Genomic DNA, 26,688 nt, shown 5'->3' on the forward strand with positions numbered 1-26,688 from the left:
TATTTTTCTTTATTTAATTTTAGATTTAGTACAAAAACTTGGGTAAATTATGTGTTTAATACTTAAAATATAAGCTTTTATCTATTTTAGTATTTAAACTTTTAATTTTTTCAAAATCATGTCTAAAGTTTAGTTTTTGTTTCATTTTAGTACATTGTTCAAAATTTAATGTTATGTTTGGAATTTGTTTTTGAAAGCTTAAGTACTAGAACGTGCACAAACTGATAGTTTAAATACTAAACGTGTTAAGTTTTTAACGAAATGTACTAAAATGAAATAAAAATAAAATCTTAAGTAACTTTTCGAAAATAAATAAAAGTTGAGGTAATAAAACAGATCAAAACTTATAGGAATTTCCCCCTTTTTTGGGTATGTGAATTGTGATATTTTTCTTTATTTAATTTTAGGTTTAGTACAAAAACTTGGATAAATTACGTGTTTAATACTTAAAATATAAGCTTTTATCTATTTTAGTATTTAAACTTTTAATTTTTTCAAAGTCATATCTAAAGTTTAGTTTTTGTTTCATTTTAGTATTATTGTTCAAAATTTAATGTTATGTTTTGATTTTTTTTGAAAGCTTAAGTACTAGAACGTGCAAAAACTGATAGTTTAAATATTAAACGTGTTAAGTTTTTAACGAAAGATACTAAAATGAAATAAAAATAAAATCTTAAGTAACTTTTTGAAAAAAAATAAAAGTTAAGATACTAAAACAGATTGAAACTTATAGGAATTTCCCCCTTTTTTGGGTATGTGAATTGTGATATTTTTCTTTATTTAATTTTAGGTTTAGTACAAAAACTTGGATAAATTACGTGTTTAATACTTAAAATATAAGGTTTTATCTATTTTAGTATTTAAACTTTTAATTTTTTCAAAGTCATATCTAAAGTTTAGTTTTTGTTTCATTTTAGTATTATTGTTCAAAATTTAATGTTATGTTTTGATTTTTTTTTTGAAAGCTTAAGTATTAGAACGTGCAAAAACTGATAGCTTAAATATTAAACGTGTTAAGTTTTTAACGAAAGGTACTAAAATGAAATAAAAATAAAATCTTAAGTAACTGTTTGAAAATAAATAAAAGTTAAGGTACTAAAACAGATCAAAACTTATAGGAATTTCCCCCTTTTTTGGGTATGTGAATTGTGATATTTTTCTTTATTTAATTTTAGATTTAGTACAAAAACTTGGGTAAATTATGTGTTTAATACTTAAAATATAAGCTTTTATCTATTTTAGTATTTAAACTTTTAATTTTTTCAAAATCATGTCTAAAGTTTAGTTTTTGTTTCATTTTAATACATTGTTCAAAATTTAATGTTATGTTTGGAATTTGTTTTTGAAAGCTTAAGTACTAAAACGTGCACAAACTGATAGTTTAAAAACTAAACGTGTTAAGGTTTTAACGAAATGTACTAAAATGAAATAAAAATAAAATCTTAAGTAACTTTTCGAAAATAAATAAAAGTTAAGGTAATAAAACAGATCAAAACTTATAGGAATTTCCCCCTTTTTTGGGTATGTGAATTGTGATATTTTTCTTTATTTAATTTTAGGTTTAGTACAAAAACTTGGATAAATTACGTGTTTAATACTTAAAATATAAGCTTTTATCTATTTTAGTATTTAAACTTTTAATTTTTTCAAAGTCATATCTAAAGTTTAGTTTTTGTTTCATTTTAGTATTATTGTTCAAAATTTAATGTTATGTTTTGATTTTTTTTTTGAAAGCTTAAGTACTAGAACGTGCAAAAACTGATAGTTTAAATATTAAACGTGTTAAGTTTTTAACGAAAGATACTAAAATGAAATAAAAATAAAATCTTAAGTAACTTTTTGAAAAAAAATAAAAGTTAAGATACTAAAACAGATTGAAACTTATATGAATTTCCCCCTTTTTTGGGTATGTGAATTGTGATATTTTTCTTTATTTAATTTTAGGTTTAGTTCAAAAACTTGGGTAAATTACGTGTTTAATACTTAAAATATAAGCTTTTATATATTTTAGTATTTAAACTTTTAATTTTTTCAAAATCATATCTAAAGTTTAGTTTTTGTTTCATTATAGTATTATTGTTCAAAATTCAATGTTATGTTTTGAATTTTTTTTGGAAGCTTAAGTATTAGAACGTGCAAAAACTGATAGTTTAAATATTAAACGTGTTAAGTTTTTAACGAAAGGTACTAAAATGAAATAAAAATAAAATCTTAAGTAACTGTTTGAAAATAAATAAAAGTTAAGGTACTAAAACAGATCAAAACTTATAGGAATTTCCCCCTTTTTTGGGTATGTGAATTGTGATATTTTTCTTTATTTAATTTTAGATTTAGTACAAAAACTTGGGTAAATTCTGTGTTTAATACTTAAAATATAAGCTTTTATCTATTTTAGTATTTAAACTTTTAATTTTTTCAAAATCATGTCTAAAGTTTAGTTTTTGTTTCATTTTAGTACATTGTTCAAAATTTAATGTTATGTTTGGAATTTGTTTTTGAAAGCTTAAGTACTAGAACGTGCACAAACTGATAGTTTAAATACTAAACGTGTTAAGTTTTTAACGAAATGTACTAAAATGAAATAAAAATAAAATCTTAAGTAACTTTTCAAAAATAAATAAAAGTTAAGGTAATAAAACAGATCAAAACTTATAGGAATTTCCCCCTTTTTTGGGTATGTGAATTGTGATATTTTTCTTTATTTAATTTTAGGTTTAGTACAAAAACTTGGATAAATTACGTGTTTAATACTTAAAATATAAGCTTTTATCTATTTTAGTATTTAAACTTTTAATTTTTTCAAAGTCATATCTAAAGTTTAGTTTTTGTTTCATTTTAGTATTATTGTTCAAAATTTAATGTTATGTTTTGATTTTTTTTTGAAAGCTTAAGTACTAGAACGTGCAAAAACTGATAGTTTAAATATTAAACGTGTTAAGTTTTTAACGAAAGGTACTAAAATGAAATAAAAATAAAATCTTAAGTAACTTTTTGAAAATAAATAAAAGTTAAGGTACTAAAACAGATCGAAACTTATTTGAATTTCCCCCTTTTTTGGGTATGTGAATTGTGATATTTTTCTTTATTTAATTTTAGGTTTAGTTCAAAAACTTGGGTAAATTACGTGTTTAATACTTAAAATATAAGCTTTTATATATTTTAGTATTTAAACTTTTAATTTTTTCAAAATCATATCTAAAGTTTAGTTTTTGTTTCATTTTAGTATCATTGTTCAAAATTTAATGTTATGTTTTGAACTTTTTTTGACAGCTTAAGTATTAGAACGTGCAAAAACTGATAGCTTAAATATTAAATGTGTTAAGTTTTTAACGAAAGGTACTAAAATGAAATAAAAATAAAATCTTAAGTAACTTTTTGAAAATAAATAAAAGTTAAGGTACTAAAACAGATCAAAACTTATAGGAATTTCCCCCTTTTTTGGGTATGTGAATTGTGATATTTTCCTTTATTTAATTTTAGGTTTAGTACAAAAACTTGGGTAAATTATGTGTTTAATACTTAAAATATAAGCTTTTATCTATTTTAGTATTTAAACTTTTAATTTTTTCAAAATCATGTCTAAAGTTTAGTTTTTGTTTCCTTTTAGTACATCGTTCAAAATTTAATGTTATGTTTGGAATTTGTTTTTGAAAGCTTAAGTACTAGAACGTGCACAAATTGATAATTTAAATACTAAACGTGTTAAGTTTTTAACGAAAGGTACTAAAATGAAATAAAAATAAAATCTTAAGTAACTTTTTGAAAATAAATAAAAGTTAAGGTACTAAAACATATCAAAACTTATAGGAATTTCCCCCTTTTTTGGGTATGTGAATTGTGATATTTTTCTTTATTTAATTTTAGGTTTAGTACAAAAACTTTGGTAAATTATGTGTTTAATACTTAAAATATAAGCTTTTATCTATTTTAGTATTTAAACTTTTAATTTTTTCAAAATCATGTCTAAAGTTTAGTTTTTGTTTCATTTTAGTACATTGTTCAAAATTTAATGTTATGTTTGGAATTTGTTTTTGAAAGCTTAAGTACTAGAACGTGCACAAACTGATAGTTTAAATACTAAGCGCATTAAGTTTTTAACGAATGGTACTAAAATGAAATAAAAATAAAATCTTAGGCAACTTTTTGAAAAAAAATAAATGTTAAGGTACTAAAACAGATCAAAACTTATAATTTAGGTACTAAATACATAATTTACCTTACAAAATTTCAAATTGCATATTTTTTATTCAAATACTTAAATTCTTTTAATCAATATAAATATTTACCATTACAAATGTTATCATCTTAAGTATTTTGATCATCGTTGAAAATTTTCATTAACATATGTTGCATTTGTATAGTTTTAAAATTTTTATTTAAAATAAAAAATTAAAATTATATATTTAAAAAAATTCAAATATTAAAAAGGTTCTAAATTTTTTAAAATTTTAATTTTAATATCTATACCGCTATAATTGTCGTCGATCGAACCTCTTCCCAAACTTCCACCCAGCGATAAACTAAACTCTACAACCCAAATCCCAGAAATTCTGCCTCTCCAACAAAGAAAATGGTATACACAAACCTCAAAATCGATGTCCTCAATGCCCTAGATGCAGAAAATGATCAAACCGAATCTAACTTTAACTACGACCCACGCCATCCAATCTCTCCTTCGCCGCGCGTGGATTTCTGATGTGACGCCACCCTTCGTTCTTTTGTCTCAAATCATGGAAATCTAAGAACCCCACTGCCTGAAAACGACTCCATTATCATGCCACTTTCTACTTTAGTCGATCTTTCTTTTGATCATCATGCAAACATATTTTACTTTCAATCACCTCCTTTATCACCGCTCATCTCTTTGTTACTCTCCCGTTTCACCATTTTCATGGCAACCTTTGTTGCCAGTAACTTTGGTTGGTTGGTTGGTTGTCGATGGCTGGCACTAGCATCCACCGTTAAAAAAAGAAAAAGCTGCCCCTTTTATGACCCAACATAATCTCCGTTACTCGATTTCTGGGTTTTATCTGGTTTGTGATTTAAGCTACAATAATTTCTCTCTGCAGTGTTTCATTTACCATAAATGGTGGTTCAGTGCTTCGGTATTAGGCTGTAGTTGTTAAACAACTTGATTCTCCGCCTAAACATAGGTGAGAACTGGGGGAGCCATGAATCTGTTCATCCACACTCTCTGCTTTGTGATTTTTTAAAGTTTTTAGCTTGCACATATATGTAGGAAACTAGGAACGCCAAGTGTTTGTTGATTGTTCTGGGTTTAGATGCCAGCTTGATCTTTGAACAGCTTTGTTGCTGCTTTTTCTTGTTGATCACATTGTGAATTCAGCTATTTTTTTGTTGTTGTTGTTCTGAAACAGAAACTGAAACAATGGACCACAAAACATGGCTATGGAGGAAAAGAACTTCGGCGAAGACGATTGTTGTTGCTACCGACAAGGTCGACATTTCTTCTAAACGACTTGATGAAGAGGTAACCCCCAAAACCCCAATTATCCCCTTGTTTATTTGTTCTTGTTTCGAGATGTTTATGATCCTTGTATTCGATCTGTGACAATAACCCGAGGATCGACATTCGACATGCTTGTTCACTAGGAACAGATGATTCAGGTGGAGGGAGGACGAGATACAATAGTGAAAATGGATCCAGTAGCTAATGCAGGTGACATACATTTATCCTTACTCCTCCATTTCCCTAAAATATCATGTAGGATCATTGGAAGACCGATTGTATGCGACAGCTAAATTTCATTCGAGACGAGCAGGAGCGAAGGGTCTGTGATGCTGTTGCCAAGACATCAAGTGAATTCGAGACGGCACAGAAAGCATTACAGGACAAGTTGACAGACCCAAACAAGAGGCTTGAAGAGTTGAGCATAGAGAATTCTCCGCTGAGTAAGGCCCTGCTGGTTAAAGAAGAATTGATTGAAGATCAGTTGAAGCTCAAGTCTCGATTGGAAGCGGAATTCAGTGAGGTGATGGATAGATTAGAACTCACTGAGAAAGAGAACGCATTTCTGAAATATGAGTTTCTTGTCCTCGAGAAAGAAGTCGAGATCAGAAACGAAGAGATGGAATATAACCGTCAATCATCCGATTTGGCACATAAACAACATTTGCATGATTCGAAGAAAATCGCCAAGTTGGAAGCTGAATGCCAGGCATACTTCTGCAAAAGAGGCTGCCGTGGCTAAAATGAAGAATGAAGTCGAAATGCCAGTAAAGGACAAGGCACAGAAGAGTAACAATCTCTTGTTGGAGCAGCTACGCAATGTCGAAGAAGAAAACAAGACTCTCAGAGAAATAATGACCAAGAAGAATGCTCAAATCCAGTCACTGAGTTCAATGAGTTCTCAAACATCATCCAGGCCAACAACAGAATTCGAGATTCAGCCTAAAGATCTGTTTAAAGAACATAAATCAATGGAGCTAATAAGGAGTAGTCCGATATCAAGTGAAATACTTTGTCGTGGGCTAATACTTTGTCAGATAACGACTTCAGAATCCAATGGAACACAAGGCCATTACAGTTCCAGAAATGAGACTAATGGACGATATTGTAGAGATTAAAAAACTAGCCTTATCAGATGGTAAGGCGTTGGTTCCATTTGAGCAGGGTCACCGTGGCTTCAGCAATACAAGACAGATGCAGTCAAAAGACGTAGCTGGTGAAAGATCATTTGATTGGCTACAGGTTGTTTTGCAGGCTATCTCCCAGCACGAACGTAATTCCAACCTGATGCTAACAAAAATTCATGTTCAATGCATCCCATAGAAGCCGATGCTCTCCATATCAGTGGTTACATAGGTTGGAAATCTCCAAACATGTCTTCGACTACAGATTCACTCGGTGAAGCTCCTAGTGTCGATACCTCTGCAGGAAAAACAAAAGGTTAACAATTTCAAAACTTTTGAAGGGTTCGTTTATATTTTTTTCGGAAAAAATTGTTGTATGACTAAAATTTTCGAAAATTTGAGATGTTTAATGAGAATTTTAAAATTTTGAGAGGTTTATTTTCAAGAAAAAGTTTAACATAAACTGATTCGAATTTGTTTTATACATAAAGCGGCTAGTTTTATTAAAAATAAAAAATATATAGAATTATAATGAAGATTTACAAGCATAATCGTAAACTAAAATATAATCAGTCTATTTTTCTATAACTACTGATACAAAAATTAGGCATCTAGATCACATAAGGATCAAAGAAGGAAAATGTTAAAAAATCTACCTAAAAAAAATTTGAACAAAATAAAGATACAAACAAACGAATCATAAAAAGATATGAACCTATTGAAATATCATCGAAACAAATCATGGTCGAAATTTATAAGAAAACTATTCACAAACGTAAAACGTATATTCAAAATAATTTTAGGGTTCAAAGCATGAAAAATAAACAATATAACAAATAAGTGTCATTTTAATCGGTTGTGGCGATGTCAAATTCAACAATGAAAAAAAAAATAAAGGAAAACAATAGTCAAATGACTTAAAACTATCAAAAGACAAAGAAAAACGTATCACAAATACATAAATAAACGTGACACAAACACAAAACTAGTATTATTAAAAAATAAAAAATAAAACAAAGAGAAAAGACAACTGGTAATCAATAATCAACATTACAATCGATGTCGTTATCTACTAAAAAATTAGAAAAAAATTTGATTTGATCTATAAAAAACGACACATACCGTAAAGGAAGAAAACCAACTCGAAACTAATATTTTTTTTTAAAAAAATTAATTGATCGGGATATAAAATTTTTATCATTCTTAATTACGAGTGTAATAACATTTCTCACGTGGTGAAATTCATGTATTGGTATTGGGCTTTTTAATTCGGCCCAATAACTATTTTTGGTCCGCTCCTATATAGACCAATCTTTTAAATGTAACCCAAGCAGTCAAATGAAAGCCCAAAAAGAAGATGGGCCTTGAACTCCTAAAACGCACCGTTTTTTTATCTCTTTGAAAACCCTAACTTCGTAACGCAAGCTCTTATATAAATATCTTACCGCCGCGCATTAAGCTTACAAGAGGGTTTTGCGTAAAGCTGAAAGCCGTTGTTTTTTTTTTCTGCGAAACTCATAATCGGAACGACGATGGCGGAGAAAGCAATCGAATCGGTGCAATGCTTCGGCCGCAAGAAGACGGCAGTGGCCGTAACGTACTGCAAGAGAGGCCGTGGTCTGATTAAGATCAACGGCTGTCCCATCGAGCTCGTCGAGCCTGAGATCCTACGTTTCAAGGCCGTCGAGCCAATCCTTCTTCTCGGTCGCCAACGTTTCGCCGGCGTCGACATGAGGATCAGAGTCAAGGGAGGAGGTCACACTTCTCAGATCTATGCTATCCGCCAAAGCATCGCTAAAGCACTCGTGGCTTTTTACCAGAAGTACGTTGATGAGCAGAGCAAGAAGGAGATTAAGGATATTTTGGTCAGGTACGATAGGACTTTGCTGGTGGCTGATCCCAGGAGGTGCGAGCCCAAGAAGTTCGGTGGAAGAGGTGCTAGGGCTAGGTTCCAAAAGAGTTACCGTTGAAGAAGCTTTATGGTTCTTTTTAATATTGTTATGCTTGTTTCGAATCAAGTTTTTATTATATGTGTTTAAATTAGCTTCGACTTTTGTTTCAGAATTTTTGGATGTTTGTTTTGCTTGCTTAAATCTATAGATAAATGCTTAAGACTGTTGCTTTGTTATATTTAATCTTGCTGTTCTTCGTTTATTCTCTGGATTTTCATTCATGATTTGGGATTGCTTGAAGTGGTTATTGCTTGATAATAATCTATTTTTTCAGTCCAATTCCAATAGCTTTGATATCAATTGATTACCATTTGTTAGCTTCTATGTAAGTTTCGGTATGCTTATGTGTGTCTTTGTTTCTGAGTCATGGTAAAGCATATCGAGTACATGAATGTAAAACATGAATTTTTTCCGTCTAGCATTTTTAGTAGGATGGTCATGGGACCCAAACTGACGGTCGGGTTGGTTTTTTAAAAAAATTTGGGTTGGGGTAAAAGTACCCTGCCAAAAATATATATATATAATTTTATCTTATATATTTAAGAATAATTACAATAATATCCCTTTATATATTATTTTTCAATTAAATCATTGTTTTTATTGAATAAAAATAATATTTTTTTTATTTTGGGACGGGTCGGGTTGGTTTTTAATTTATATATTGGGTTGAGTGGGGTCTCGGGTGGAGGATTCCTTGTTCTCGGGTCGGGTGGACCAAAAATCCTACCCATGCCCATCCCTAATTTTTACTTAATGGTTTTCATATTTTATGTTACAATCAAATTTTAATTATGATAATAGTATGATAAACACTTATGTGATGGATGTGATGATAAAATGTCCAGACAAAAGGCTGAAAAGGAAGATTTAGTTTGCCTGCTGAGAGGATCGTTGGGTGTATTCCTTACGAAAAATGTCTACAAAGCTTCCATGGATATGACTTTGTTGTATTTTCTTAGTTCCTTTGCATATGAAATCGGTCGACTTTTGTTTGATGCGGTTGAGGTTTTTATTTACTTAAAAGAACTTTATATCGATGCATGGCTTGTTCTTAAATTTCTTTAAATCAGATCTTTAGTGCAAAACCCTTATAGTACGCATATGGAATGGAGTTGAGTCTATGGATTGGATATGTGTAATGTAAATCTCCAGCTAGAGTTAGATCAAGTTTCATGTTAGGGACTGAAGTTCTTGTATAGGGTATAACTACCTTCTTAGGCGTCAAGTATGTAGGGATGATATCTTTAGCTACAAGAAGTTACGGACAAAACTCAAATCGTTCCTTGAGATCGTCTTTAAGAACACCAAAACATAGCAGGTCTACTTTGAGTCGGGTGCAAATGTTCATACATACTGTCTGTGTTCAAGTATTTTAAAGTTATTTTAGTCTATATTTAGTGTCATCCTTATAATTGTGTCTAGGTATATATCAAACCCTAACGATAATAGAATGACCATCACTTGATTTAGCTTTCTCCAAGTGAACCTTCTTTTTAGCCTTTAACTTCTTGGGAATACCTGCTCAGGTATCATTGACATTTCGAAATCAAGTCTCTTAAGATTAGGCTCTCAACAATGCAAGAACAACGACTTGTTCTGAAAGTGCTAGGGATTGTGTTCAAGGACTCTGTCCCTGATTGTAACACTGACAAGTGAAAAAACAAAGAGATTAGATCCAACAGTAATAAATCCCCCAATCGGATAAAGATTGATCTTCGGTTGCTGCAAACAACTTCCTCCCGTCAACCGACTCACTAGAAGAATCAGTCATAACTCGTAAACCTAGCTATGAACTCGGCTTTGCAGAGCTTTTCTCTAAGATCATGTGCGTCTCCTGATCTCCACCGAGAGTGACTGCTACTCCAAATTGTACTAAAAGCAATTCTCATAAACCACTTGTTCTGCCGCCACTTTAATCATGTGGACGCACATTTTGCATACTTTAGCCTAAGTAATGTTTAATAAGGTCAAGTTCGGGTTCAGGTTGCTTTCGAATAACACGCCGGAACACTCGTTAACTTCTGCAAATTAACCATTTCAAGGTCCCCCAATGACAAATTCAAAAGGAGTTGAAAGGGAAGACATAATGATAGGGACCCCAAAGACGAATTTACCAATTGTCGTAGTGACCCCAAAGATAAGGAACAAAGTAGTTAATATATTAATATATATTAGTAATATATTATTAATATTAGTATATATCATTAATATATTAATACATATCATTAATATATTAGTATATATTATTAATATATTAATTGACTTTATGAGTCCTCTCAAGTCTTCTTAATTGCCAGTTTCATTCTTTTAACGATGAACAACCAAAATTATCTCCAACAAAGAAAACTTCAGCAACAGCAAACAAAAAATTGATCCAAAATTGTGAAATAATTATCACAAATATTAAATTTTATAATTAAAAAACTGTAAAAATATATAAATGCCAAAAATCTATTACATTTTCGATTAATTGATTTAATTTGATAAACAAAACAAAAATTCAACATCAGAAGAGAATAAAAAATTAAGGATTAAATTCTTTTTAAAAAAATTCCAAGGGCAAGAAATATCGTTAAATACTTAAATATAACCCATGATATTATATATATTCAATTAATTATGTATAATTTTTACCACATGTCATAATCCTAATAATTGTTTAAAAATGTCACAATATTACTTATTATTTCTCCAATTAAATGTGAAATATTACGTGTTAAATTTAAATATCAAAATATATTTATTTAATAAATACAAATATTATAATAAAAAATTATAATGTATTGTATTAAAATATTAAATTTAAGGGTAAATAACGCGATTAGTATTTAAACTATCAGTTTTGATTTATTTTAGTACCTAAACTTTTAATCTTTCAAAACCATACCTAAGGTTAAGTTTTTATTTCATTTTAGTACCTCGTTCAAAATTTAACGCTAAGTTTTGAATTTTTTTTAATGTCTAAATAGTAAAAAGGACTAAAATTGATAGTTTAGATACTAAACACGTTAAGTTTTTAACAACAAATACTAAAATAAAACAAAAACAAAATATTAAGTATTATTTTGAAAAAAAATAAAATTTAGATACTATAAATGACTAAAATTGTTATTTTAGATACTAAATGCATAATTACCCTAAATTTAAATACTAAACTGATATAAATCAAATAAATACCTAATGAAATGAAATAAAAGCCCTTCCACATGTAGTGAGAATTTAATAAAAATTATAAATAATTCAAAACTAACAATTAATTGACAGTTTTACCCATGTAGCCTTGAATGATTAATTGAAATTTTATAATCTAGAGTGGACCCACGTTGACTAGGGATGGCAACTCAACCTGAACTCGATGGGTTCCGACCCAACCCGATCCGATCAAGTCTGATTTTTTAAAAAAAATTCGGGTTCGGGTCGGGTTTAGGGTGGAAAAAATCCGACCCGACCCAAAAATATATATAATTTTATCCTATATATTTAGGGATAATTATAATAATACCCCTCTATATATAATTTTTTTCAATTAAGTCACTGTTTTTATTAAATAAAAATATATTTTTTTATTATTTCGGGTCGGATCGGGTCATGGGTGGAGGACCCTTTCTTCTCGGGTCGGGTCGGGTGGTCCAATAAACTCGACCCTACCCGACCCATTGCCATCCCTAACGTTGACCGACCTACCTCAACAAATTTAGTGATTTTGCAAACATAACGCCCCCGAAGAAAGTAATATAATTTACAAAGGGATCCCCATAGTCTCTAACCCCCAAATCTTTTAGGCTTATTACATGATTTAGTCCTTCAATTATTCGTACCTTTTCACTTTGGTACTCATCATTATTTATTGACTCATTTTAGTGTGCACTTCATTCTAGTATAGGTTAAAAGTTTATATTAGTATATGATAAAATATATCACATGTCACATTGTCTTGAATTATTCTTTTTTATAAAATCCTTTTTCAACTTAAACAAAATGTTAGTTTAAGCATTGGTGTGGACTAATTTTTTTAGGTATGATCTTTTAAGTGTAGTTTAATTAATATTATTGTTAATATATTTTACAAGGGTGATTAAATATTAATATTCTTGAGTGTATAGGTTGGGGAGGAGTAGGGATGAGCAAAGAAACTGGAAAAACTCGATTCCAATCGAACTATACAATTCAATTCAATTCAAGTTTTTCACTTTATAGTTTGATTTTAGTTCAATTTAGACATATAATTTTATATTTCGATTCAATTTCAGTTTTTTATATGATACCCTTTTTGTTCCAAATCGAAGAAAATAAAAAGTAAAAATAATAATTCAAATCAAATTCTTTTTTGAATATGTTATAAGATACAATGAAATAAATAAAATCATAAAACTAATATATATTTTTGAATTTAAACTTGTATGTTTGCATTTAATTTAAAATAGAAGTTTGCTTTCTTTAAATGTTGAGTTTAAAAAATGATGAAAAGTTAAAACTGTAAAATTGAATCAAATATAAATTTTAGTTTTTTTAATTAATTATTGGTATCCGATCTATTGACCATCTAATTTAGATTGGGCTTTGAGACCCATTATGGGGGCGATTATTCCAACCCAATTTACTCCATACGTAAACGCCAAAAATTGAACTCTTAACCTTGCTTAAATAATCTAGTTTATCATCTCACTAAACCAACTTACAGATATTCATTCAATTTGATTTACAATTATAAAAAAATCATACAGTGAAGTTCAATTTATCATTTATTAGAATCTAAGTCAAATCAAATACACTTAGGAAGAGTTTAGATAGTATAGACATTATATGAAAATTTAAGATAATTTTTAAAAAATTAAAACTTTTAGGACATGATTGAGAACATAGATATAATTCAATGGTTAAATCATGTATAAACCCAAAAGTTTAAAACAAAATCCAAACAATATCTGTATTACCATATATACAGATATACATACATTTTGAGACGCGTAGTAACTCTTTAAAAGAACCGTACCATAATCTCCTTCTTCCTTGCTCTCACCGACCTCGGGAAACCTTAGCCACCGTGAAAACACCGTCTTGCGACGGCTCTGAACTCGATGCGGAGACGTTACCGGCCTCCACCTCCGCCACCTTCTCAACAACAACAACAGCGGTCTCTGTACAAGCAGCGTTCGTGGTCTCCCGACGTGGAGCGAGACGAGGCATGGCTGAGGCGGAAGGAAAGCTACGGCGATGGCCTCCGCAGGTCTCAGAGCTTCTCGAACGACGATTTGGAGGAGCTCAAAGGCTGTATCGAGTTAGGTTTCGGTTTCGAAACGGACTCGCCTGAACTGGATCCGAAGCTTTCCGATACTTTACCCGCTTTGTCGTTTTACTGTGCCGTCAATCGTCAATACAGCTTTCGACTGCCGAGGATTTCGTCCGCATCTTCGATAGGCTCTTGTAGTGACGCCGGTGGCAACATAATCGATCAAGGCAAGTTTTATTATCAAACTAATTTTTCTCATTAAATTTAATTAATTACATTTTAATTGTTTTATTCGATTTTCCCTTCTTTTTTTTGAAATAGGCGACGATCCTGCGACGGTTAAGACCAGGCTGCGACAATGGGCGCAGGTGGTTGCTTGTTCGGTGCAGCAATTTTCCGGGAATCCAAACTGATTTCTTCAGGTTCTTTCTCTCTTTTTTCTTTGTAAAAAAATGATAACGGAATTATATTTGAATAATTTATATTATTTCGTGATTAAGTTTAATTAAATTTAAATTTGAATGATTTTATGCGTTTAGTGTTTAAATTCATTATTTTTTTAATATTTCAATACAATAGTGATATACTAATTGGATTTGTTGGTAAATGTTTATTTTTTAAGGGTAAATTACGCATTTAATATCTAAATTATCAATTTTGGTCCGTTCTAGTACTTAAACTTTTAATTTTTTCAAAACCATACCTAAAGCTTAATTTTTGTTTCATTTTAGTACACGTTCAAAATTTAAAGTTATCTTGAATTTTTTTTGAAAGTTTTGATACTAAAACATACCAAAATTAATAGTTTATGTACTAAAGGTGTTAAGTTTTCAATGGTGGGTACTAAAATGAAACAAAAACTAAATATTATGTACGATTTTAAAAATATTAAAAGTTTAGGTGCTAAAAATGATAGTTTAAATACTAAATATGTAGTTTACCCTTCTTTTAATAATATTGTTTCAAGTCACAATGTAGTACTATTTCATTGAGAGTTTACATTATTAGTATTTCTAACTAGGGCGGTAATCGAGTCGAGCTCGAGTATTATTAAGTTGGACTCTACTTAAAAACTTTAAACTAAACTCGATTCGACTTAAAAACTCACTAGTTTAAAATTGTCAAGCTCGACTCGAGCTAGAAATAAAGAATTGAAGCTCGAATCGACTAGAAAGCTCGTGAGCTTAAATCTTTCAAGATCCACTTGAAATAAAAAAATTAAAGCTTGACCCGAACTCGAACCCAAACCTTATGTACATGAAAACCTTATATTGTGTTTTTGAAAATTATCATATAATTGTTAATAATTTGATTTTAAAAATATGATTTTTTATATATTATTTTTCAAGTAACTCGTTTCGGTTCGCTAAGAATTTGAATTAAGTTCAAACTTAACTGTTAACCGAATTTTGACCGAATCGACCTCTAATAACTCGCGATTTGTTTCATCTCATTTACAACCATATATTTAACATTTATTTGTTTCATCGCATTATATTGTTTAATTTCCTTTTTAGTTTAATATCATTTAGTTTAATTGAAATGTAAATTTATTTAAATTATTTACAACATTAGAATTGGAAGTTATCAATATAGTAGTCGAACAGTTAATAAAAAATATTTTGAATGAATATTAAAAATTATGTCCATATACGCCTGTTTTATCTATAATTATTTTGCATAAATTTATTTTACATTTTTAATAATAAATTTCAATTTAATATTATAAAATAAAGAATTTGTGGACACAATTTGTCGAACCCATGACCTATAATAAAAAACAACATTTCTTTAAACTCCTAAATTATAATTTTTAATGTTCTTAAGTAATAAAGGGTAAATTGTAAATTTCATTATTAAATTTTCTTCTCACTCCTATTTTCATCATTAAAATTTAAAAGATTTTAATTTAACCACCAAACTTTTACATTACTAATTCGAACTTGTTGTTTTCTAATATGGAAGTCACATGTTGTCCACCTAATTTTTTTTTTATTTTATAAAAAAATTCATTATTTTACACCACTCACCGACCACCATTTTTAGTTTCACTTCACCTCTCAACATCACTTATTCTCTCTTCACACAATACCTACATTGAACCACCACATACCCCAAAAAAAATCCAAAATCAATTTAATATAATTGAAAAAAAAAGAATTAATCAAGAAGTTCAAAAATTAAATCTTGTGAAAAGCTCTTAATAGTTCTATATGATTACACATGTAGACAATAATGACATGATTTTTCATTCTAACTATGGCTCCTAATAATGGTGAGAATACGAATGAACTAGTTTTTGAAGCGAATGAATCAATGAATACGACCAAAGAAGATGAAGAGGACGGGCTTAAAACTACCTCAACAACGATTTGCTATACCATCCCAATAGTATGAGGGCGAAGGATACATTGAAAAAGTACGTAGTAAGAGGATGAGTTTTATATAGATCTAAAATGTTGTCAGTTTAGTGTAAATTTAACGTTTCTTAAACAACTTCATTATGATTTTATTATATGTTATGTCATAACGTTGATAAGCATTTAACGATATTGTTATTAAAATAAGAATAATTTGAAATTTTATTAGTTGAATTAAAAAAATAATAAATTCAAGTGCGCAAAATGAGAGTTGGAATAAAGTTGAGTCGAGAAATTGTAATTTGCCTAAAAACAAAATAATATTTGACTGACGGTTGCCTTGAACTTGAATTGAGGCAACGTGTAACAGATTCGTTCATTTGGAACCGTTTCATTGGCCGAATAACACCGCCTACCTCCCGCTCTTTCTCTCGATTTGAAAGCAAAACGAATAGAATTATAAAAAATAAGGGTAAATTACATATTTAGCATCTAAACTATCAGTTTTGGTCTGTTTTAGTACTTAAACTTTCATTTTTTTTCAAAATGACACCTAAAGTTTATTTTTTATTTCATTTTAGTACCCTACCATTAAAAAAATTAATTTTTGTTTCATTTCAGTATATTTGTTCAAAATTTAACGTTAAGTTTTGAAAAGATCGAAAGTTTAGGTACTAAAACGGACCAAAAATGATAGTTTAAGTACTAAATGCGTAGTTTACTCTATAAATAATTATAATTAAATTTGAATAAAAACTCGACTCAACTCTATTTTCATAAATTCAACTTAAAAAGTTTCAAATAAAATTTAAATAATAAATTAAGACTCATCAATTTAACTAACTCGAAATTTTTTAATTCAACTCAATCGAATTCTCACCTCTAGTTTTATAATATGAACATTGATGATCATGTTGGGCTTGACGACCGATATATGATATTATTGTTGGATTATTGTTGGAGAATTTTTTCAAAAGTTTGATATTTGGCTCATTCATGTACGAGTGAACTATAGAAGAACTTGTAAACATGTTCCATGGACTCCAGAAAGAGAATTCTAACAAAAATTAACTTTATTTTTGTTATTTTCCCACAATAAGTAGTTGAATATTTAATGCAATCGAATTGAATCGAATCAAATTAAATTTAAATTTTTATTAAATTTATTTGTAGATATTTATAACGTTATGATACAAATTGATCTAATTTAATGATTATCGTTTTATTTATATTATTTTTCATATTGTAATCTATTTAATAAATCAAATAAATTTATTTTTTAAAATTGTAAAAAATTGAAAGAAGGGTATACTTGTTATTAAAAATAGGAATTAAATTAAGTTGCATAGATATTACCAACAACCAGTTGGTTTAGTGGGATGAGACACTAGATCTCTTATGCAAGGTTAGGGATTCGAATCATGACGATTACCAATGGAGTAAACTGGGGTTGGGAGGGTCGTACTTGCTTCTGCAGCACCCGATTAAGATTAATCGATCAATAGATCGAATACCAGTGATTATACCCCAAAAAAGTTGCATAGATATTCTATAATGGTAAGAGAAATTAAGGGTGAATATTTGATCGAATCTAATCGAAACGAGTTTAAATATTTTGAGTTGACGAGTCATACTTTATTATTTAATCTTCAACAAATTTGTTTGATCATTGTTTTGAAAAAAATGATTTTTCTCCTGAGGGGTAGTGCAAATTTTATTTGTTTAAATAAAGTGAATGTTAGAATGTTTGGGAAAGACTCCTGGACCACCTGATATCTTCAATGAAAGATACAACATCTTCTAATGTGTGTGTTTGGAGAAGACATAAGATATGTCATGTGTTTTCATGAAGACGCCATATGGTTCAGGCGTCTTCTCCTTTTCACTATAAATATAACCTTATTTTAGAAAAATAAAATTCAATGATCTCTAATTGTGAAATTTTTTCTACTTCTTTACTTGAGTGATTTTGCCTTCAATCTTCATTTAAGTTTTTTTGCGTTAAAAAGACAAGTAGGAATCTGAATCCGACGGGTCTCGACCCAACTCGACCTTATTGAGACTTTTTCTTTAAACTTCTGGGTTCAGGAGGGGTAAGGCGGGTTATATAGTATATAACTTCGGGATGAAACATAGATGGGTTTAAAGTGAAAAATCACCGACCCATCCTAGATAATTTATACTTATATATATTTTAAAATATCAATAAATTCGGGGTGGGATCGAGTATAAGATATATATTTTTCGGTCGAGGTCAGATTGGCCAAAAATCTGACCTGCCCCACCCCGTACCCATCCATAAAGATGAGTCGATTTTTTAAAAACGAAACGAGTTTTGCTCACCGTAAACTACCCTTCAAACCATCAACGATTCAACCCTAACAACTCGTGGCAAATCATGCTTCTTGGTTTACTTTTTCATGGATTTTCACCCAAAATCAAACAAAAACAAGTTCGTATCGATTCATGGTTATGAATAAAAATACAAAGAGAACCAAACCTAATCCAGTTTACATTCAAAGCACCTAATTAAGAAAGAACTGGTTTTTCTTCTTTGAGATCCAACATTGTAAATCGAGCCTCATTTTCGACCCCCAAAAAATATAAAGATAGATTCTTCTTTTAGATTAAGATTTAACAAAGGCAAGCTTGCTATCCTAATGGGGGACCTAAATGAGACACAAACTGCCCTATTAGACCATGAAAAGTTGGGCACTTTTGGCACATTGTCTTCTCTTATATAATCCATTCCCTCTTAACCCTCGTACCCCTGAACATGAGAATGGTACACTTGTCAAATTCCCGTTTGGGGATTTGATTGAAAAAAGGTTTAATTTTGTTCCCGATCCTTGTACTCTTTGCACTTTTAAAATTTAACCCTTCTGCTTTTAATTTCGAGAAATTTTTAGTCTCATTACTTGTCTGATTTAGGAGTTAAGAGTTCAATCGCTAACGTTGTTAGCGAATATCTATTAATAGTCTTATTCGTTATATTTAATTTTTAAATGAAACAAATAAAAAGGGGTTAGTTTAATATGTTTTTTATCAAACAATTCGGATCGAATATTGTAGAGGCACATTATAGGGATAACTTTTCCAATTCAGTTTACTTCATTCACAATGTCAAGACTCGAACCATTGACTTAACAAATACTGAAATATTTAGCCTATACACTTGGGTTGAAGAGTGTTTTTCGAACAATTTTTTTCTTCAAAAGTTATATGTTTAGTGTTATTTATGTCTCTAAAGTCGGGTTTTGACCCCAAAAACACTTTGAAATTGAAAGTAGGACTCAATTTCAAAATTCCAAAGAGTACATGGACGTGGGCATAATTAAACCTCAAAAGGAACCCATCGAGATGAGAAGGAAGAACCATGTGAAAGGTCAATAGGCGAGTGGGGGAAATTATTGATGGTCAAATAGATGAATAAATTAAACCCTTTTGCATGTTTTGTGTGTGCATTATGGTTTTGTTGTATAGGTAAGACTTGAGAAACTTTATTTCTACTTGAATCTTTACCAGCTAAGGCTCACATGGAGCTATAAGAAGACTTGGAACTCATAGATGGTTGGAGATGGCAAAACATAATGTTAAAATAAAGGAACCCTCACATGGGGATTTGGGAAACTCACCATACAAAAACATAAAAAAAAAAGTACAAACATGTAGGTAAATCATAGTTTGTTTGTTCTTCCTCTTCCTTAAAAAATGGGGTAGTTGATGATGGAGGTAATAATTGTCTCATAGTATAGTTTCCTTAGGAATTCCGAGTGAAAAAATAACTAGAGTGACATCAACGTAAAATAAGACAGTGCAAGATACGAAATTTAGTGTGGTTTGATTTTGTATGACGTCATGGATTAGAAGAATAATAATCTATTATAAATGTAGAGATCACAAAAAGTACAAACAAATGATTCAACATATTATCCCATAATATGATATATATACTGATATCTGATGCATCTCAAAATACTCTCCCGACATCCCTACAGAACTCATCTCTACAACATAAACCCTAAAAATTATAGAGATTATAAAAGAATTAGATCTCTCCAAATAATTATCTTTCATTATTCTAAAGGCCAAGTCATACCCTATATTTATAAGGGAAACGAACGTAGTCACAAAAAATACTTATTAGTTATTACATACGAATTCTTAACTAAATAAATTTCATCATCGGGTAATATTCAATAAATAAAATTATCACAGAATTCTACTTAATTTTAATTAGAATTAGTGTCGATATCTAATACAATATAATTTGCTAGGAGTAAACACAACTCGAAATTGTTCTCTTCTCTACCCATGAATCACATGTTGTTAAGAGCACTCTCATTAACAAGTTAAGTACATAATTAAAAAAACTGTGTTCATATAATTTAATTAATTAATAATTATTGGAACCTAATCACATGAGTTGGCCAACACTCAAACCGGTGAGAAAAGAGTAGTAGATCCTAGGGGGTCTATACATGGTTTGTTGCCACCTTTTTCATTTGCATGGTTAACCATTGTTAAATTAAAGGGTAAATTATCAATTTGGTCCATTTGAGTATCTAAACTTTCAAAAATTTCAAAATTATACCAAAAGTTTAGTTTTAGTTTCATTTTAGTACCCCGCTGTTAAAAACTTTAGTTTTTGTTTAATTTTAGTACCCACGTTCAAAATTTAACGTTAATTTTTTATTTTTTAAAGTTTAGGTACTAAAACGGGCCAATACTGATAGTTTAGGTACTAAACGCTTTAATTTTTTTAACGGTGGATACTAAAATGAAATAAAAACTAAACGTTAGGTATGGTTTTGAGAAATTTGAAAGTTTAGGTATTGAAACGGGTCAAAACTAATATTTTAAGTACTAAACGCGTTTATCCTAAATTAAATACAAAGTTAAAAGGAGGGTTTTAGTTTAACCCACATTCTATTATAGATCTCATTACATGACAAATATAAGTAACATGAGATGTCCCAAAGAGCCGAATATAAAATCAAACATCTCCATGTGGATTCTAACACAAGGAAACAACAACTCATTATAATATATATATATATATATATATATATATATATATATATATTGTTTGTGAAGATATATTAGTCAAGAGGCAATGCCTAAAGAGGTTCAACAGTGAACATCAGCCAGGTGTGCTTAGTGCTTACTAGTTCAACAATGGACCCAAGGATTTCTTTCTCCAATGATTTTGCAGATCCTCAAGCGGGGATAAAGTTCGAGAGCAACTACCGAGAAGCTCCGGTGTCGTCGGACTTCGAATTCTCGGTGAACAACTATGCCATGATACCTGCAGATGAGATCTTCTTCAAGGGTATGTTAGTGCCCTTGAAAGGCCCTGACCATGGCAGAAAGCTGACTTTGAGAGACACACTGCTCGTAGATGATGACGACGACGTCTCCTTCCCGAGCCTGCGAAAGGGTCCGGGGCGGTGGAAAGAGCGGTTGGGGCTGAAAAGGACTAACGCAGTGTCCAAGAAAAAGGATAGAAATGAACATGAGCTTGAGAAAGTAGTTGAAGAGAAGGGTGGTATGCCTATGTTTCTCCATGATGAACATCTTATCAGCAACGCATAGGTGAGATTACACTACACTTTATCTTCTATGAATCCGTCCCTCTACTTTATAAAAATCGAGAAGTTAGTCCCTCTAATTTGTTAAAATCCGATTCAGTACCTGTATCGAGTACCACTGAAGTTAGAGAGACGATGTTAATTGGGGTACTTGGCTAACTCTGTATAGGGTACAATATAAAGGGAGTTTAAATTCAAATTTCAAGGTAGTTATTATAGTTTTCTTTCACTTTGCTTGTGTGTTTCTTCTTCCTTGTCCTCTGTCATGTATAAATGTCTGATTTTAGGGTTCTTCGCTTTCCATCCATGTATTCTATTCCCACCTTAAATAGTTTAACCATGCTTCCGGTCCCTGTACCTTATTCCTTTGGCTTTTATTTTTTTAAATTTAATCGCTCTACTTATTTTTTTAAAGGGATGATTATTATACCTAGAGGTCTCGGGTTCGAAAACATCCTATGTCAGGTGATGTTTGAGCATTCATTATCAAATAGGTTAATGAAAGAAAAATTTAATAACTGTTGAAGTAATTTTATTAAATTTGGATTTGACGTTCTAATATTAAAGACGTGTTAAAAAAAACTCATATTCAAATTAAGGAAAACCAATTAATAGTTTTATAAATTACGGTTTACGTTTTAAATAGCGTAAAAGATTACAAGTAGAAAAAACTACTATTAATTGATCTAACGGGATGAGTCGCTAAATCCTTAAACAAAGTTAATGATTTAACTATTGACGTGATGAATGGAGAAAAATCGAATTGAAAGAGTCATCACACAATGAACCTCTATGATATTCAATCTAGATTTATCGATCAATAGATAAGATATTAGTGGATATACCAAAAAATAAAAGAACTAAAATTTGAAAGTCCTAACTCCTAAGAGTACATAGACTTAAGGCATTATTAGGCCTTTAGTATGAGGGGGAACAGCATATTTGTAATACAAAAGTTGAATGAAAACTACCATGCAGTTCACGTAGTTGGTCCTATGGACTTGTGGAGTATGTACTGAATGTGAAAATTTAAAAGTATCATATATTTTAGATATTTTATATATTTTCTATTGAAAATATATTTTCATCTTCTAAAATTTTATGAGTCCGTCAATTTCTAAAATTTTAGAATTTATTCAAGAACGAAAAGATGAGAATAAGAATCATTCACAAATTAGTTGACCATTTACAGCTGATCAATTTTGTATGAATTATCATATGCATTACTTGAAAAATCTGACCAATAAAGATTGATTCTCGATAAGGCCCATTGTGCAAGCGAGTGTGTCGCCCTATTTGTCTCACGCTTCACGTAGAAAACTTTGAACCCTGTGTTATTGGCGAGAGTAACAAGTGCTTCGTTGAATAACAATCCGATCACAGAAATATCTTCTTGACGATTTGCAAGTCGGTTGGTTATAGAGATAGCATCGCCTTCGATAATAACCTTATTCTATCCATTTTCCCGTGCAAGCCGATAACCGAAAAATGAACGTCAAAGCCTCGGTTGATTAAGCGGATTGGGGCAAATCAAGCTTCCATATTAATCACTAGACTTATGGACATGAAACAACTTGTCAAAGGGAGGGACCTTTTATTGTCTCAATAAGCAAATCAAGAGCCAAGAACATTACATTAATTATGCATATATATACACTGCGAAGCTGCTTTCACAGGGTTTGAAGATGTTAAGCTAAACTCAGCTCATACAGCTCAAAATTCATGTAGTAAAAGGAACGAGGACCAATTATTGCATTTGTAAAACTGGAGTGCAAGATGGTGCGAACAATAATAGATAGGGAACAGTGAACAGAATGTTCTGCTTTTTTCACCAAAAAAAGCTGATGAGAAAATCAAGTTGGCTTTGATGAAGATTTAGCCGCATAGGATGGAGAGCAACGCGCAACATGCAAGTAAAAAAAATAAAAAAAAAAAGTTGGTTCTTCAAAAGCAAGTGACAGAAGTTCAGAAACAGAAATATGACAAGCAGAATAGCAACATCAAAGTGATTTTGATATTTACTTCATTTATAGATTGCATCGAACACAAATAATTACAGCGAAACCTATGGTGGCAGCCAAACACACACTCTTTTCTTCTGAATACAATTAGTAAGCAAAGCAAGGTTTCGAGAAAAATGCAGCTAAAAACTCAAAAACACTACTTTATAAAAAATAAAACGTTGACTACTGGATACAATATGTAACATCATGAGGTAGTGATTTAGGTTCCAATCAGGTCAATATCTAATAATCTGAGCAGATAAGACCTAGACCCATGAGTGAAACCATTCAAAAACTTGGAACTGTGAAAAGAAAAATGACCAATTCTACTAGAATCCCAGCCCTCCCCTATATAAAAAGAGCAACTGAAATGATAAATTGATATAGGTTATGCATATGGATAGCACTTTTCATGAAAGGACAATGCAATCTCCCTCATGTGGAACCCTCAGAGAGAAATGAAGATTTCAGTGCTAATTCCATTTAGTCAGAATATATATAAAGCAGCAAGAATACCGGTATTCCTCAAGTGGTGTAAAAAGATCTGGTCTGACAGCTTCTAGGTCCAGTTTAAATGCCTTTGAAGAGGATTCCCTAGGATGATCTTTTGTATCATAGTATCTTAGCACCTACAAGTAAGGATTGGAGAAATTCAAAATTTTGTTCATACAGGAGAGGTAAGGAATAAGTAATACAAGTACAGCAGTAATGTGAGCATTACCACCTTCCAAGGTGCATCTGTGCTTCTGTCATAAAGATTAAAATCAAGGGCTAAAAGAGAGAGCTTAGACACAGATACTCCACCAGGTGTGAATATGCAATATTGAAATTCCATCCAAGATACTGCAAACTCTAGACATACAGTTCTATCCCTTCCAAGAATATTATTGGAATGCGTATTACTCTTTATATTTTTGCTCCAGTCAGACCCAGAATACATTCTCCATCTTATATTAATGTTTTAAGGAGTACGCATCCTATGATGTTTACTGTATCATCAGTTGCACCAGAGTCACAATAGAAAAGCCTGCTTTCCACAATTGGTTTCAAACCAGCTTGTCCACTTGGTTCTGAGATGTGATTTTCTACAATTCTTAAAGAATAATTGTAACACCCTAGACCAGTACGACACACAGTCGACCGATTTAAGGTGCCATAGGTCTTTTTTAAAGTTTATAAATTTAAAATTAATTAAAATTTTAAATATAAATTTAAATTGTCTCAAATAATTCTAACAATTTAAATCTAACTATAATTTTAAAAAAAAGGTACTTGTGTTAGTGGTGGTTTTATTGTCTACAATATACCTTAAATAATGTTATCAACCTAACATTAACAACGGATTGATTTGCCTGGTGGTTAGACGTTAAGCCTAATAATGTTATCACACGTGGTCATGCCACATCAGCATCTCCCTCCACATGTTCTTGCTGAGTCAGATTCAGGCATTGATCGTCAGTTGACTAACAGTTTTCATCCAACGAGGGTGCTTTTTGACCCAAAATGAAACGTGGGGAGATCAAATGATCCCAAAAAAAAAAACAATATGGACAAAATTGCATATGTTGTCAAACGTTAGAGGTATTTGTTTGCATTATGCCTTTTAACTAATAAAGAGCAAATAGACCCCTCTTTTATAACCAAAGATGCTGCTGGACCAATCTAGAAATCAAAAGCAGGAGCGATATATATGAGAATATTGTCACTCAAAACCTAGAGCCCCATTATCTACAACATACAACTTGCAACAGAATACTATAAAAAAGATATATATGAGAATACTGCCCTTAGTTACACTATATTTCATTAATATCCTTACCATGATACCCTAATTACAAAGTGGTACTCAAATCTTAGAGCCTTACTGTCTACGACAAGTAACTTGCACCCTATTCTTACAATTTTGCTACTTTATCTAAAAGAAGTACCCTACTAGTTTTGCTCCACTTATCTTCATTTTTTATTATCCTAAAAGCAGCACATGCTTTTTGGAAATTTCAAAGCAAACCAATACCGAGTTCACTTAATTACCGAGTAGATCTTCTTTCCCCTTTTCCTTCCTTCTTCAAAATTAAGAGCTACTTATAAAATTTAAGAGCCGAAATATAAAACCGTTGCACCCCATGCAAAGTTTTACCAATAAAAATGTCACATAATTTAATATTTAAATCATAATCAATCATTCTTACTCTTCAGATACATTAGACGCTTAATTTGAAAAGAACCGAAATTAATTAAATAAAAAGCGCACCTTCCGGTTAAGATAATCCACGTTGAGGGCGAGATCAGAGAGCTGGATGGTGCCTTCTGTTGAACATCAAGTTGGTCCAAATCAATATCACCCAAAATAAACTGCCCAAGCTTCTTCTTCAATAGAAATTTAAACACCCTCTTCACCGCCCACAGGGAAACCACCGCCTCTGCCGATTTCGCAATATTGTTCCTCGCGCCAAACATATCGTTCCCCCTTCAATTCACTGCCGTTTTCAATCCGAATTCCCAGAGAATTGGAGAAAGCGAGAGAATTTAAATTTTCATTTTCCCTTTTTACCGTTCGGATAGAGGTCCAGGGTGAAATTAGGGTTTGGAAACGGCAAATTAGGCGCCGGTGATGGAAGATTGTGACTTCCATATAGGGCGCGAAAGCGAAGACAAAAGAGAGGGAATTTGTGGATATTATGGGAACACACGAAAAAGAGAAACACGGTTGCATTTTGTAAAAGGCAGCTGATTTATATATGTAAGGGTTAAATTTTGTAAAAGATCCTTGTATTATGCATCTTTTATGGATTTAATCCTTTATTATGATTTGATCATATTTCGTATCCACTTTTCCAAATGTGTATAATTATGTTCTATAAAAACTCACGTCAATATTGTAAATATCATGTCATCCACTTTTCTGTTTAATTTTATGTTTGTTTATATTCGGTTATTTGTGTTCTTTTATCATTTTAA

General features: G+C 30.8%; 4 protein-coding genes and 1 pseudogene across 5 annotated transcripts; 4 read left to right on the plus strand and 1 right to left on the minus strand.

The window, feature by feature from the left end:
- The first annotated feature begins 5,389 nt into the window (after positions 1-5,389).
- Positions 5,390-6,933, plus strand: LOC120171563 (annotated as a pseudogene).
- Positions 6,934-8,070: 1,137 nt separating this feature from the next.
- Positions 8,071-8,709, plus strand: LOC120171475 (40S ribosomal protein S16). The gene has a single exon (XM_039179182.1). It carries the CDS (start codon positions 8,127-8,129, stop codon positions 8,562-8,564), a length of 438 nt encoding a protein of 145 aa, XP_039035113.1. The 5' UTR covers positions 8,071-8,126; the 3' UTR covers positions 8,565-8,709.
- Positions 8,710-13,521: 4,812 nt separating this feature from the next.
- LOC120171443 lies at positions 13,522-14,229 on the plus strand. The gene is made up of 2 exons (XM_039179150.1): positions 13,522-14,003; positions 14,098-14,229. Exons 1-2 carry the CDS (start codon positions 13,625-13,627, stop codon positions 14,187-14,189), a joined length of 471 nt encoding a protein of 156 aa, XP_039035081.1. The 5' UTR covers positions 13,522-13,624; the 3' UTR covers positions 14,190-14,229.
- A 7,033-nt stretch (positions 14,230-21,262) lies between these two features.
- On the plus strand, positions 21,263-21,924 carry LOC120171481. Its single transcript, XM_039179190.1, has one exon. The coding sequence runs from the start codon at positions 21,315-21,317 to the stop codon at positions 21,729-21,731; it is 417 nt and encodes a 138-aa protein (XP_039035121.1). The 5' UTR covers positions 21,263-21,314; the 3' UTR covers positions 21,732-21,924.
- Positions 21,925-22,985: 1,061 nt separating this feature from the next.
- Positions 22,986-24,830, minus strand: LOC120171483 (autophagy-related protein 2-like). 2 transcript variants are annotated; one of them, XM_039179192.1, is made up of 3 exons: positions 24,452-24,830; positions 24,247-24,359; positions 22,986-23,589 (listed from the first exon to the last, which is right to left on the minus strand). In XM_039179192.1, exons 1-3 carry the CDS (start codon positions 24,668-24,670, stop codon positions 23,556-23,558), a joined length of 366 nt encoding a protein of 121 aa, XP_039035123.1. In that variant the 5' UTR covers positions 24,671-24,830; the 3' UTR covers positions 22,986-23,555. The 2 variants fall into 2 exon arrangements, with proteins under 2 accessions (XP_039035123.1, XP_039035122.1); XM_039179191.1 differs by lacking the exon at positions 22,986-23,589 and having other exon boundaries at positions 23,602-24,359.
- Between the last annotated feature and the right edge of the window lie 1,858 nt (positions 24,831-26,688).

Source organism: Hibiscus syriacus, unplaced genomic scaffold, assembly GCF_006381635.1.
Source record: "Hibiscus syriacus cultivar Baekdansim isolate YM2019G1 unplaced genomic scaffold, ASM638163v2 tig00111834_pilon, whole genome shotgun sequence".
NCBI classification, from domain to species: domain Eukaryota; kingdom Viridiplantae; phylum Streptophyta; class Magnoliopsida; order Malvales; family Malvaceae; genus Hibiscus; species Hibiscus syriacus.

Coding starts and splice junctions, on each gene's coding strand:
- LOC120171475 (XM_039179182.1), top strand. CDS start 8,127: ATGGCGGAGAAAGCAATCGAATCGGTGCAATGCTTCGGCCGCAAGAAG.
- LOC120171443 (XM_039179150.1), top strand. CDS start 13,625: ATGCGGAGACGTTACCGGCCTCCACCTCCGCCACCTTCTCAACAACAA. Junction 14,004..14,097: donor TGGCAACATAATCGATCAAG/GCAAGTTTTATT, acceptor TTTTTGAAATAG/GCGACGATCCTGCGACGGTT.
- LOC120171481 (XM_039179190.1), top strand. CDS start 21,315: ATGGACCCAAGGATTTCTTTCTCCAATGATTTTGCAGATCCTCAAGCG.
- LOC120171483 (XM_039179191.1), bottom strand. CDS start 24,670: ATGTATTCTGGGTCTGACTGGAGCAAAAATATAAAGAGTAATACGCAT. Junction 24,360..24,451: donor CAGATGCACCTTGGAAGGTG/GTAATGCTCACA, acceptor CCTTACTTGTAG/GTGCTAAGATACTATGATAC.